The sequence below is a fragment of the Hemicordylus capensis genome, chromosome 17, assembly GCF_027244095.1.
Source record: "Hemicordylus capensis ecotype Gifberg chromosome 17, rHemCap1.1.pri, whole genome shotgun sequence".
Lineage (NCBI taxonomy): Eukaryota > Metazoa > Chordata > Lepidosauria > Squamata > Cordylidae > Hemicordylus > Hemicordylus capensis.
Window position 1 is genome coordinate 11,588,017 of NC_069673.1, and position 12,175 is coordinate 11,600,191.

The 12,175-nt window shown below is 48.0% G+C and overlaps 1 protein-coding gene across 2 annotated transcripts in view; it reads left to right on the top strand.

The window, feature by feature from the left end:
• The window catches only part of FUBP3 (far upstream element binding protein 3), a 70,425-nt gene that overhangs the window by 45,275 nt on the left and 12,975 nt on the right, over positions 1 to 12,175 (top strand). For both annotated transcript variants that reach the window (XM_053282579.1, XM_053282580.1), the window contains 3 exons: positions 620 to 761; positions 9,841 to 10,001; positions 10,730 to 10,803. In XM_053282579.1, the coding sequence (XP_053138554.1) occupies positions 620 to 761; positions 9,841 to 10,001; positions 10,730 to 10,803 (377 nt within the window). The remainder of the gene's footprint in view (positions 1 to 619; positions 762 to 9,840; positions 10,002 to 10,729; positions 10,804 to 12,175) is intronic.

The following is a 12,175-nucleotide window of genomic DNA, read 5'->3' on the forward strand; positions in this document are numbered from 1 at the left end:
ACCGTAGTCATTTCTGGCCACCTCCAACCCACAGATACCCAAGGTTGGCATGTTATTCCCCCACCACCACACACACACACCTATACCATGGTCAGGTGTCTTTTTCCTGACAGTGGACACATGAATCCACGAATAACAAGGTCCACCTGTATATTAAGCAGAGAAATGTGGCATGCCAAATCTCTTCTCTGTACTCCCTGTCCGAAAATAGCTTACTTTAGGTCAAAGGACTAGACTACACAGACTAGATTGGGCTGTTAATGCAACTTCAAGCAGTAAGAGGAATATAGCATTTCTCATCCGGGCTAGAATCCCCACCACCACCCTTAAATATAAAATAGAAAGTCTATCCTAGAAAGCAAGCCTTCTGGCAGTGAACCCAACTCAGTTTGGAGAAGACCAGCTGCTTTTAAGGCGACGGGGGGCTCAAAACTCAGAGGCAGGCTGCCTTATGCAGGCCACAGAATCCTTGATGGTTACCTGGGCCTCAGTCATGGGTCTCCCGGGTGCAAGTTTCAACCCTGACCGCTGGACGGTGCCCACATGCATGAATGTATAACGGTGCAGCCAATGGGGAACCTGGCAAGACACTGACCCCTGTTGTGTCCTTCTCTTCAAGGAACGTGACGGTTTTGGAAGCCTTGCTGTGACCCGGGGAAGAGGCCGCGGCCGTGGGGACTGGAGTGTTGGGACCCCTGGGGGCGTGCAGGAGATCACCTACACGGTGCCAGCTGATAAATGTGGCTTGGTCATAGGGAAAGGTGAGCAATGCAGGAAGGAGAACCACATCCCTGTGAGCGTCTTGAACTTGTCCGTGTTTTAACCAGAGGTCGGTGGCCTTTGGCACGCCAGCTGTTGAATTACAATCACCATCCCCAACCCAAATAAGTGGATTTCCCATTCAAAAGCTGGCGTGCCAAAGCTCGCCTCTCCCTTTCACCATGAGGCAAAGAGCTCTTTTGTGTTGCCTGATGGGAGTTTTTGCAATGGCCGTGTGAATATTTTTCAAGGACTACCTTCTTCCATACAAGCCAGTAGACTCATTTAAGTTACCTTGAGAGGAGAGCTGGTCTTGTGGTAGTGATCATGAATGGAGAGGAGAGCTGGTCTGGTAGTAGCCAACATGACTTGTCCCCTTAGCTAAGCAGGGTCTGCCCTGTTTGCATATGAAAGGGAGACTAAAAGTATGAGCACTGGAAGAGATTCCCCTTAGGGCAGGGATCCTCAACGTTGGGTCCCCAGATGTTCTTGGACTTCAACTCCCATGATCCCCAGGCCCAGTGGCCTTTGGCTGGGGATTATGGGAGTTGAAGTCCAAGAACATCTGGGAGCCCAACGCTGAGGATCCCTGCCTTAGGGGATGGAGCTGCTCTGGGAAGAGCAGAGGGTTCCCAGTTCCCTCCCTGGCAGCATCTCCAAGAGAGGGCTGAGAGAGATTCCTGCTTGCAATCTTGGGGAAGCCGCTGCCAGTCTGGGTAGACAAGACTGAGGGGTGTGGGTGTGTGTGTGTGTGTAAAATTATAGAGTAAGAAATTTTATCATGGGCCTCAGTCTAACAATCACAGATGTGATTTCTTAGTTCCATAACAGTAGAAGGGACTGCATCAGACCAAATGGTCCATCTGCATCAATGGTCCTGCTGCATCAGACCAAATGGTCCATCTAGTCCAGCATCCTGTTTCCCACCCCACCCAACCAGAGGCTTCTGGGGAGCCGACTACCAATCTTGCCTTCTCCCAGTTCCCTTGCAACTGGAATCCAGAATGTGTCTAATCCCACTGAGATTAGAACTAGATGCAAGACAAGTGGCAATCAGGGTCTCCTCCTCCTCTTCCCAGTAACATGTATTCAAGGCAACATGTGAAATGAGGATTTGTTACGGGTAAAAACCTGGACTTACTCCACCCGGGTATGCTGGTTTCCTGCCTTTTAGGACCCTTTTGGCCAGGGGTGTCAAACTGTGGCCCTCCAGCTGCCGTTGGCCTACAACTCCCATCATCCCTGGCTACTGGCCATTGTGACTGGGGGTGATGGGATTTGTAGGCCAAGAGCAGCTGGAAGGCCACAGGTTGACACCCCTGCTGTAGGCTCTTGGCCGGTGCTTCAGCTTGGGCCTCAAAGGTAGTAGGGAGGCCGTGCGGGCACTAGAGCCAGGGTCGCTGCAAGGTCTGTGCTTTGGAATACTCTCCCATGAGCTGTTGGTTTGTCTTCTCTTCTCATGCCCCTTCAGAAGCAGAGGATGGTGATATTTCATTCTGCTTTTAGCCCCCACCAGGTGGCTATCACTGGCAGCTGTTTTGGGCTGTATTTAGCTTGTCGAGTCATTGAAAAGTGTGGTGTAAAAAGAAAAATTATAGGATTGCTCTCTCTCTCTCTGAAAAGCAGTCTAGAAATCCTGCAGTTATATTCATACAACTCTGTATATGGTCTATTCTGATTCCCATTATCATTCCACACTTTGGTTGAAGTAGAAGGATCACAAGAACTGGGCATACACTCTACTGGATGTTGAGGATGCTTAGACTCATATAGTGTAGGCCTGTGTGGGCTAAGCTCTACAGTTCAATCTGACCCAACAAAGAGGGCAAACTTGAGCCCCCCAAATGGTCAGGTTGGGTTGTGCCGGATCAGAAATTCCAACATTTCCCGACCATTATCGGTTACCCTTTAAATCTCCTTTGTAGACCACCTTTTTATTGTGCAGAAAAGAAAATCCAACAAAACTCTATAGAATTTGACCATTTAGAAGTTCAAGGGGCTTTCCATTTAACTCACCATGTCAGGCAATGTAGGGTTTCCAATCCAACATGGCCCATCCTGACAATTTCAAAGTTAGTTGAGTTTTTCCTTTTATGCATTTGTCACATTTATATACTCTCTTCAGTGTTTTTCTTTAAATTAATCTTTATTAAAACAAATTTTAATATATTATATAATGTATATTATATTAATCAAATAATTAAAAAATAAATAAAACCAATTTACAATACTAAACAATATTGATCCAAACACAAACAGCAATGCATAATACAACAAACCACAATTCATCAACCTGTCCACACTCTAATATTGTCTCTGGTAGGAAAACAACCATAATTTCCCAATTCGTGTAAAGAATAAAATCTGACCAGATTACATAAGAATTATTTGTAGTCTGGTTTGCACGGAACCGAATAATATCAGTTAGCTTTTCTGAGATCAAGATATGCCATAAGTTCTTGTACCAGATGTCCATTGACCAGGTTTGAGTTTTCCAATGTTTGGCTATAGCTAACCTGGCAGCAGTTACCATAAACACAATTAATGTTTTAGATGTCACATCTGTACTGACCCCAGAAAATTCACTTACTAACGCCAGCTGGGGGCATAATCCTGTTTTCTGGTTCGTGATTCTGCACATCTCCATGAATACCTCTATCGAAAGGATAAGACCCTAGGACAGGTCCACCAGAGATGAAAATAGGCTCCCTTCATCCCGCAATCACTCCAGCAAAGCAGAAAGCAGTCTTTTTGGATGTGTGCTATTTTTCCTGGGGTCCGGTACCATCTATGGAAAACTTGGAGAAAGTTTTAATTTAATTTGGGCCGAAGAGGAAGTGACTAGCTTCCATTCCCGTATGTTCATCCACTTCTGATCTTTGTAGTTTTTGGGGGTTTTTTGAAGAAAATTAAAATGTTCTGGGATTTTATTTTTTGCCGTTACGTTGAGCAGCTGTCATGTGTCTTCCTTATTAGCACTAAAGATTGGTGCCCATATGCGCTCACTGGAGAAATGTGTGTTTCAAAAAAAGAAAAAGGGGTTTGGCCCTCAATTCCCCCCCACCCGCCCGCCACACACACCATGTGTCCTCACTGTCTTGTTCCCAAAATTGATCAGCCTCTGAATTCGACAGGTGGTGGTTGTTGTGGTGGTTGTTTCAATTTCTAGACTGCCCTTCCAAAAATGGCTCAGGGCAGTTTACACAGAGGAATAATAAATAAATAAGATGGATCCCTGTCCCCAAAGGGCTGCAAACTGTTTCCCTGCAAACCCCCTTTGCTCTGGGGGTGGTGGGGCTGGTGGTGATAGGTGCAGCTCTCCGCGTCTCAGGTTCGGGGGCGGCCACACACTTGTCAAGTGTGCTCTCTGTGTGCCAGCGCTTAGAAACGGGCCGTGGCCTCTCTGGGTCCCGGGACTGGATTTCCATGATAAATGCCGTGAGCTTGACAGATAACGTGGCCAGCCCCGCTCTTGTCAGTTCGGCCTTTTAGTGTCGTTTGATTAATTACTTTACAATTTTGCTTCCAGCTGGAGGGGGGGCCCTCTTTGAGCGCTCCTGCCCCCCGTCAGGTAGAAGAATGGGGGGCTCCTGTTGAATAGCTTTCTGCAGACAGGCGCCATGTGCTGAGTGGGTGACCTCATTCGTCAAGGAAGGTGGTGCAAGCCGGGCTGGCTGATTCAAGGTGGCGGCAGTCTCCCAGGGCCGAAACTGGAGGACTCTCCTCTAGCTGAATGTGGCTCTCGGGGTGCCTGTCTGGCAAGAAAGGCCGACTTTTTCAAAGAGTCGAAGGTGGGCTAGTGTGAGGGTTTGTCCCCCGCTCTCCGTCCCGTCTTTGCCCGTTTGTGCCGCGCTTACAAAATTTGCACACTTAATGTTGACCAGAGGCAGCGGGTCGGACAAAAGAAGCTGGTGGGCTCACCACAGGAAGCAATACTTCTATTGTCCTGCCTTCACCTCTCTGAGAAAAGTGCAGCCCGTCTCCGGCCAGAGTGGCCAAGTGGGATAATAAGGAAAGGTTTCCTTTCAATGGAACTGGAAGGGGTGGGAGGATCCCACGCCGCCGTTTTCTGAACGGACCTTGTTCAGATTAACTTGGCGCAGAGTGGCTCGAGCAGGAGTTATTGGGTAAATAGCCAATTATCAATCCCCCTTTCTTCCTTCTGGAGGAAATCTTGTCTGTCTTGATTCTTTTTGAAGGCTCCTCCGAGGGCAAAAGGTCCTCCCATCAAGGCCAGGGGATGGACTTCCCTCGGGCCAGGGAGCAAAGATTACACACGGCTTGCTTTCCCCAGAGCATCTCTTGTTTGAAATTAATGAGGATAATGGTGTGTTAAGCTTCTCCTTCATGCTATCTGACACCCTTGTCATCGAGAGCAACCGATTTCAAATCCTGGCTAATCTCCTGAATGGTTATGGATGTAAACAATATTGTTACTGATGCAATAACTTTAGAACTTCTGACTACAAATATAAATATACACCAGAGCAGTCTTATAATGCTTGTGAGCAATGAGGTAAAAACAGGGTATAAATATGAGTGCTTTGCATAGTAATACAGAACTGGACTATTTGGTTTATGATTTGTTGCTATGATCATCATCATCATCAAACAAAAATCTTATTCCCACTGTCCCACTCTGTGTCACATCTACTAAGTAGATTATAATTCATTGTGGACCAGTGCTCAGAGGAATTTGTTATTGTTGTTTATTTACGATCTTAGATCAAACATCAATATACACAGAATATACACAGCAAAAAGAGAAAACAATAATGGAAACAAAGTCTAAAATGTCATCAAATATATAAAATCAGGAATCTTTGACAGTAACCGATTGCTGTGCTCTAGCTTCTCTTAGTTTGGTCAATGTATAACAAAATTTAGCAACCGCCAGGGATATTGTTGGGTCCCTGTCTTCTAATAAGCATACAAGAATTGTCTCCACTGAGTGGCTTTGGAGATCTTTCTCAGAGGAATTTAAAAATAATATCAATACTTGGGTTGGGGCACTGTCGTAGGTGCAGAGTCCACCGGCAGACTCTGTAAATCTTCGTACATCTCAGAAGCACGGGCAAATTGGTGTTTCCCCATTTAGTGGACCACAATTTGGAACATGACCTAGTAGTGTGACACAGCCACCGGCCCAGTTAATTGTGAGAGTGACAGTGCTACTCTCTTACTGATTTTTATTTTTTATTTTTTATTTTATTCTATTTTTATTTATTTTATTTATATATCGCCCTCCCACAAATGGCTCAGGGTGGTTTACGTCAAAATAAAAGCAAAACAATTAAAATCAAAACTAGATCAGTACAACAATTAAAATCATTTAAACATTAAAAATCATTAACAATAAAGCTATGGATTGGTCACATCTCACTTGGAACCTTGTGTCCGATTTTGGGCGCTGCATTTTAAGGAAGCTATTGATAACCTGGAAACTGGTTCAGAGGAGGGCTGCAAAGATGGCGAGCGGGGCTGGAAACCAAGCCGTATGATGAGGACATGTTGAAGGAGCTGGGGGTACTTATCCCGAAGAAGTGGAGACTATTGGGGGAAATAATTGCGGCCTTCAGATATATGAAGGGAGAGGGACTGGGCTTGTTCTCTGTGACTCCTGAGGGCAGGACTAGGAGCAGTGGGCTGAAAAGGCAAGGAAGCAGATCCAGGCTAGGCGTTAGCGAGGATTTCTTAACCCTGAGTGCCGTGGGGCAGTGGAACAGCCTGCCCTGTGCAGTTCGGGGCTCTCCTTCGCTGGAGGTTTTCACGCAGAGCCCGGACGGCCATCTGTCAGGGACAGACCTCGTGGATTCCTGTTCCCAGCACAGGGGTGGTAGACCAGAAGACCTCCACGGTCCTTTCCAAACCTCTGGTTCTGTGAGACAGAAGCTAAATGTCTTCCTCGGCAAGTCACAAAACTTTCTCGGAGAAGAGTGGCTGAGCTAGCGAGAGGGAGGGTCGCTTACTAGGCGTGGGGCAGGAGTTGAAGGTCGCTCGGGCCTGACCCGCCATTCCCTGGCCCCTCTCTCAAGCCCCAAGAAGTATGTGGGCTTGTTTGTTCTCTTGCGTTCTGTCTCCAGAGATGGTCTGCATGCAGTTCAGATACCATTTGGAAGCAGGTTGTTCTCGAAAGGAAAGCATGCAGCTAAAATTCTAAAGAGAATTTCTTGTAAAGTCCCATTTAGATGTCATTGCCGGTCCACCTTTTATCATCGGGCTGCTCGGTTGTGCAGTCCTCCAACTTCAGGGAGTCTTGCTACCGAATCTGCGGCTTTGCGTGGACCAGGTTCTCTTCAGCCAGACTCGGTGGTATTCTTTGGACCAGAGTGGCAACAGCTGTCTGTCCTGAACTAGAAGGAATTGCATGAGCCAGGGCAAGAACGGCTTGTCCTAACAAGCCAGGGGTCAGGATGCCAAAGAAGGCAGAAGAGAGGAGAGCTGGTCTTGAGGTAGCAAGCATGAATTGTTCCCTTTGCTAAGCAGAGTCTGCCTGGGTTTGCATTTGGATGGGAGACTCCATGTGTGAGCCCTGTCAGATATTCCCAGAAGAACAGCCCTGCTAGATCAGGCCCAAGGCCTGTCTAGTCCAGCGTCCTGTTTCAGTGGCCCACCAGATGCCTCTGGGAAGCCCATAGGGAAAGGGGCCGTTCTGGGAAGAGCACCTACATGCTTGCATGCAGAGGGCTCCACGTTCCCTCCCGGGCAGCATCTCCAAGATAGGGCTGAGAGAGAGACTCCTGCCTGCAACCTTGGAGAAGCCACTGCCAGTCTGTGCAGACAATGCTGAGCTGGATGGACCAAGGGTCTGACTCAGTAGAAGGCAGCTTCCTGTGCTCCTAAGGCAGAGCTGCCTCTCCTGCACAGCTCTACCTGACGAACAGCCAGCCTGCAGGCAGCGGGGCTCTCACGAACACCGGGGTAGTGTGGGATGAGAGCAAACGAAGGAGAGGCAGCTCTGCCTCCTTTGGCATCCCTCACCCCCCGGGCTCGTTTGGGCAAGCCACTCCTGGGCCAGGGGTATCCATGCAGCATCCTCTTCTGGGGTGGGGCAAGAAGAAGTCTTAAAAGTATTTGCAGCACCAAGCCCCGGGAAGGGCTGGCCAAAACAGAATTGGGAACCACAGATGCTCAACTAATTTCTTCTCCCTGCTCAGTTGCCTGTCCATCCTCGCCTTGCCTTCGGTTTCAGCTGGTGGCCGCATCCAGGCCCGCGAAGGGTCATGTCGCTTCTCGCACGCCCCGCCCTCTTTGTCTCCACTCTCCGAGTGAGGGTAACCTCCAATGTTGTGTGAAATTCCCAAAGAAGAATTGGACCATTGTGGTGGCCACGAAGGCCTTTGTTAAGCAAATTTTCATTAAGAGACTGAGACCCTTGGGGTGTGTGGGTGTCTTTCTCTCTCTCTTTCCTTTCTCTGGGCTGCTGAGTCGAACCAAAATTTCATTAGTCCTGCTCCACCCTATTACAAGGCCCTCCATTTTGCTCCTTTTTTTGGAGAAGCTGCCCTGAGGGGAATCTCTTCCAGGGCTCACACTTCTAGTCCCCCATTCATATGCAGCCGGGTGGACCCTGCTTAGCTATAAGGGGACAAGTCCTGCTTGCTGCCACAAGACCAGCTCTCCTCTCCAAAGAGTTGCCACCAGCCATGTTGGCGGCAACCATAGCTGGACCTCCCCAGATGGCATGCCAGTTAAGTTTCTGTCACGGCCATCGCATTCTTGTCGTATCTTCAGTCTCCATTCCATTCCATGCATAGCTTTATAAATGAAGTCGCTGATACGGTGCCTTCTTGTGTTTTCCATTATATGCACTCGACTGAACAGGAGAAGGGACTATCTGTTTACCATGCAAGCCTTGCAGCACTAAAGATGGTTTTGTAAAACATCGGTCATGATGGCACTGACTAATCCAAGCCGCTCCCCCACCTACCCACCTCTTGCCCATGTGCAGGTGGTGAAAAGTGGGTGAAAAACCCTGACAAAAATCTGTTGGATAGGAGAAGCTTTCCTGTTGGGGGGACGGGGGGGGGCAAAAAATCCCTTCTGCCTCCATTACAAAAGAGGCAGGGGGGAATTGTAACACGATTCTCGTCTACAGCCAATGGTCGGCCATCAACAAACCTCTTCTGCAGAATTTCTCATCCCCACCACCCAGTTCTACAGGTGAAACTCGGAAAATTAGAATATCGTGCAAAAGTCCATTAATTTCAGTAATGCAAATTAAAAGGTGAAACTGATATATGAGACAGACGCATTACATGCAAAGCGAGATAAGTCAAGCCTTAATTTGTTATAATTGTGATGATCATGGCGTACAGCTCATGAAAACCCCAAATCCACAATCTCAGAAAATTAGAATATTACATGGAACCAAGAAGACAAGGATTGTAGAATAGAACAATATCGGACCTCTGAAAAGTATAAGCATGCATATGTATTCAGTACTTGGTTTGGGCCCCTTTTGCAGCAATTACTGCCTCGATGCGGCGTGGCATGGATGCTATCAGCCTGTGGCACTGATTAGGTGTTATGGAAGACCAGGATGCTTCATTAGCGGCCTTCAGCAATTCTGCATTGTTTGGTCTCATGTCTCTCATCCTTCTCTTGGCAATGCCCCATAGATTCTCTATGGGGTCAGGTCAGGCGAGTTTGCTGGCCAATCAAGCACAGTACACTGCATACTTTTCGGAGGTCCGATATTGTTCTATTCTTCAATCCTTGTCTTCTTGGTTCCATGTAATATTCTAGTTTTCTGGGATTGTGGATTTGGGGTTTTCATGAGCTGTACACCATGATCATCACAATTATAACAAATTAAGGCTTGACTTATCTCGCTTTGCATGTAATGCGTCTGTCTCATATATCAGTTTCACCTTTTAATTTGCATTACTGAAATTAATGGACTTTTGCACGATATTCTAATTTTCCGAGTTTCACCTGTATACCCCTGAATTCTGTCCCAAATGTATTACTTAAAAACTGGACTTTCAGGTCAACACGGCAGAATATAAAGTGGGGAAATGATCCACTCTCGGCTTAATCGTGTTTCCTTCTCTTCCTCCTCCTCCTCCTCCTCTACAGGTGGCGAGAACATCAAGAGCATAAACCAGCAGTCTGGAGCCCATGTGGAACTCCAGAGAAATCCGCCTCCCAACACAGACCCCAACTTACGGATATTCACCATTCGGGGCATCCCCCAGCAGATTGAGCTGGCCAGACATCTCATAGACGAGAAAGTGGGTGTAAGTACCGCCCTCTTTTTCCATCACTCGCCCCGACTTGCCCAGATGATTCGGTATGGCTGACGAGCCTCACGGAGGCCACTGGGCAGAGCCAACGTGCTCCCACTGTAGTGGTTTGCTTTCAGGAAGGAGCCATCGCTCCATGGAGGAGCACCTACCTGGCATGCGGAAGCAACTCCAGACAGGGCTGGCAAAGAAACCAGTTTGAAACCCTGCTAGTCAGAGTAGATGATGCTGAGCTAGATGGACCAATGGTCCGACTCTTATAAGGCAGCTTCCTATGTTAAAGAGAGCCGGTCTTGTGGTAGCAAGCATGACTTGTCCCCTTAGCTAAGCAGGGCCTGCCCTGGTTGCATATGAAAGAGAGACTAGAAGTGTGAGCACTGGAAGATATTCCCCTTGCGATGGAGCTGCTCTGGGAAGAGCAGAAGGTTCCAAGTTCCCTCCCTGGCAGCATCTCCCAGACAGCGATGCCGGAGAGCCCCGAGAGGCCCTCTTGTTCTCAGAGCAAGAACGGAGGGCGAGGCAGTGATTTGCCCAATGCCACCCTCTGCGTCCCGTTCAGAAGTGGGGCATCCCCTGGACCCCATTTGGCATGCCCCTTGCAGAAGAACCGTTGGTGTTGCCGTGTCATTCGCGGCACTCTCCATTGCGTGTGCCCATCCGATTATTACTCTGTTGCTCAAACGCAGAGAGCAGGCGATTGATCCGTGGTGTATGTTTTCCAGGGCACCGGCCTGGGCGGGGCTGGAGGTTTTGGCCAGAGCCCGTTCAGCCAACCACCTGCGACACCTCATCAAAAGTAAGTCGTCTAGCTTGAGTCCTCATCGCTGTTGAAGGCTTTTCCTTCGGGGGGTAGCTGATGAACAATGGCTGGAGGCCACTGGGGCTGGGGACGATGGGAGTTGTAGTCCAGCAGAATCTGGGAACCCAGGGTCAGGAACCCCTGCTCTTGCTTGAGGCGGCGGGACTAGAATTCATCTGCAATCCTGTCCGTTTTGGATCCTGTTCCAGAGGCCATTGTGGCAGGGGCTGATGGGAGCTGTTGTGCAGTATCTTAGGACCAAAGTCCGAGAGCCCCTGGCTTGTGAGTGGAGGGTCTATGGGGCAGTGGGTGGCTGTGCCATAGGACAGAAGGTGGGAGCTGAAAACTCCCTCGGCTTTTAAGCGCTTAATATTGAGCTACTGAATGCATCCCTACGAAAATGACTTGCTCGTGAAGATCCACCGTGGGACCCTCCACACGTTGGTCCCTGTGAGACCATAGCATCAGAGGCCCGTGTCCTGTGAGCTGAGAACCGAGCACGTAGCTCTGCTCAAGATACTGAAGGTCAAGGTCTCCATTGCTCAAGGTCTATCATCAGGTACTAGTCGGAGGGCTACAGGCCACCTCCAGCCTCAGAGGCAGGATGCCTCTGAGTACCCGTAGCCGGGGAGCAACAGCAGGAGGGAGGGCATGCCCTCAACTCCTGCCTGTGGGCTTCCAGCGGCATCTGGTGGGCCACTGTGCAAAACAGGATGCTGGACTAGATGGGCCTGCTTGGGCCTGATCCCGCAGGGCTGTTCTTATGTACTGAAGATGGTGGCTTAGGACATTTTATTTATGATTTCATTTATTTTTACATTTTTATATCCCACTCTTCCTCCAAGGAGCCCAGGGCAGTGTACTACATACTTCGGTTTCACAAGGGTTGTTGTGAGGAGAAACCGAAGTATGTAGTACACCGCTCTGGGCTCCTTGGAGGAAGAGCGGGATATAAAATGTAAGTAAATAAATAAAATAAAATAAATAAGAGAACATTTACTGTAAGGCCATATTTTTTCAGAACCCTTAAATCTTTTATTTTTTAAAATATATATATAATAAACAGTCACTGGAAGTACTGTGCTGGGGGTGGATAGGGCCAGTTACTCTCCCCCTGCTAAATAAAGAGAATCACCATGGTAAAAGGTGCCTCTTTGCCCAGTTAGTGTCTAAAACTTGCAAGGAATGTTGGTAACAAAACCAGAAATGATATCCAAAAACTCAGGTTTTCTTAGCAATATTTTTTCTTCCATTTCAGACACTATCTAAATGTTTAAGCATTTTGTGAAAATATGTCCATATAGTAAGAGATGTTTCCTTGCTAGTGGGTATATATAATATCAACTTGCTTATGGCTACAGTCATCATT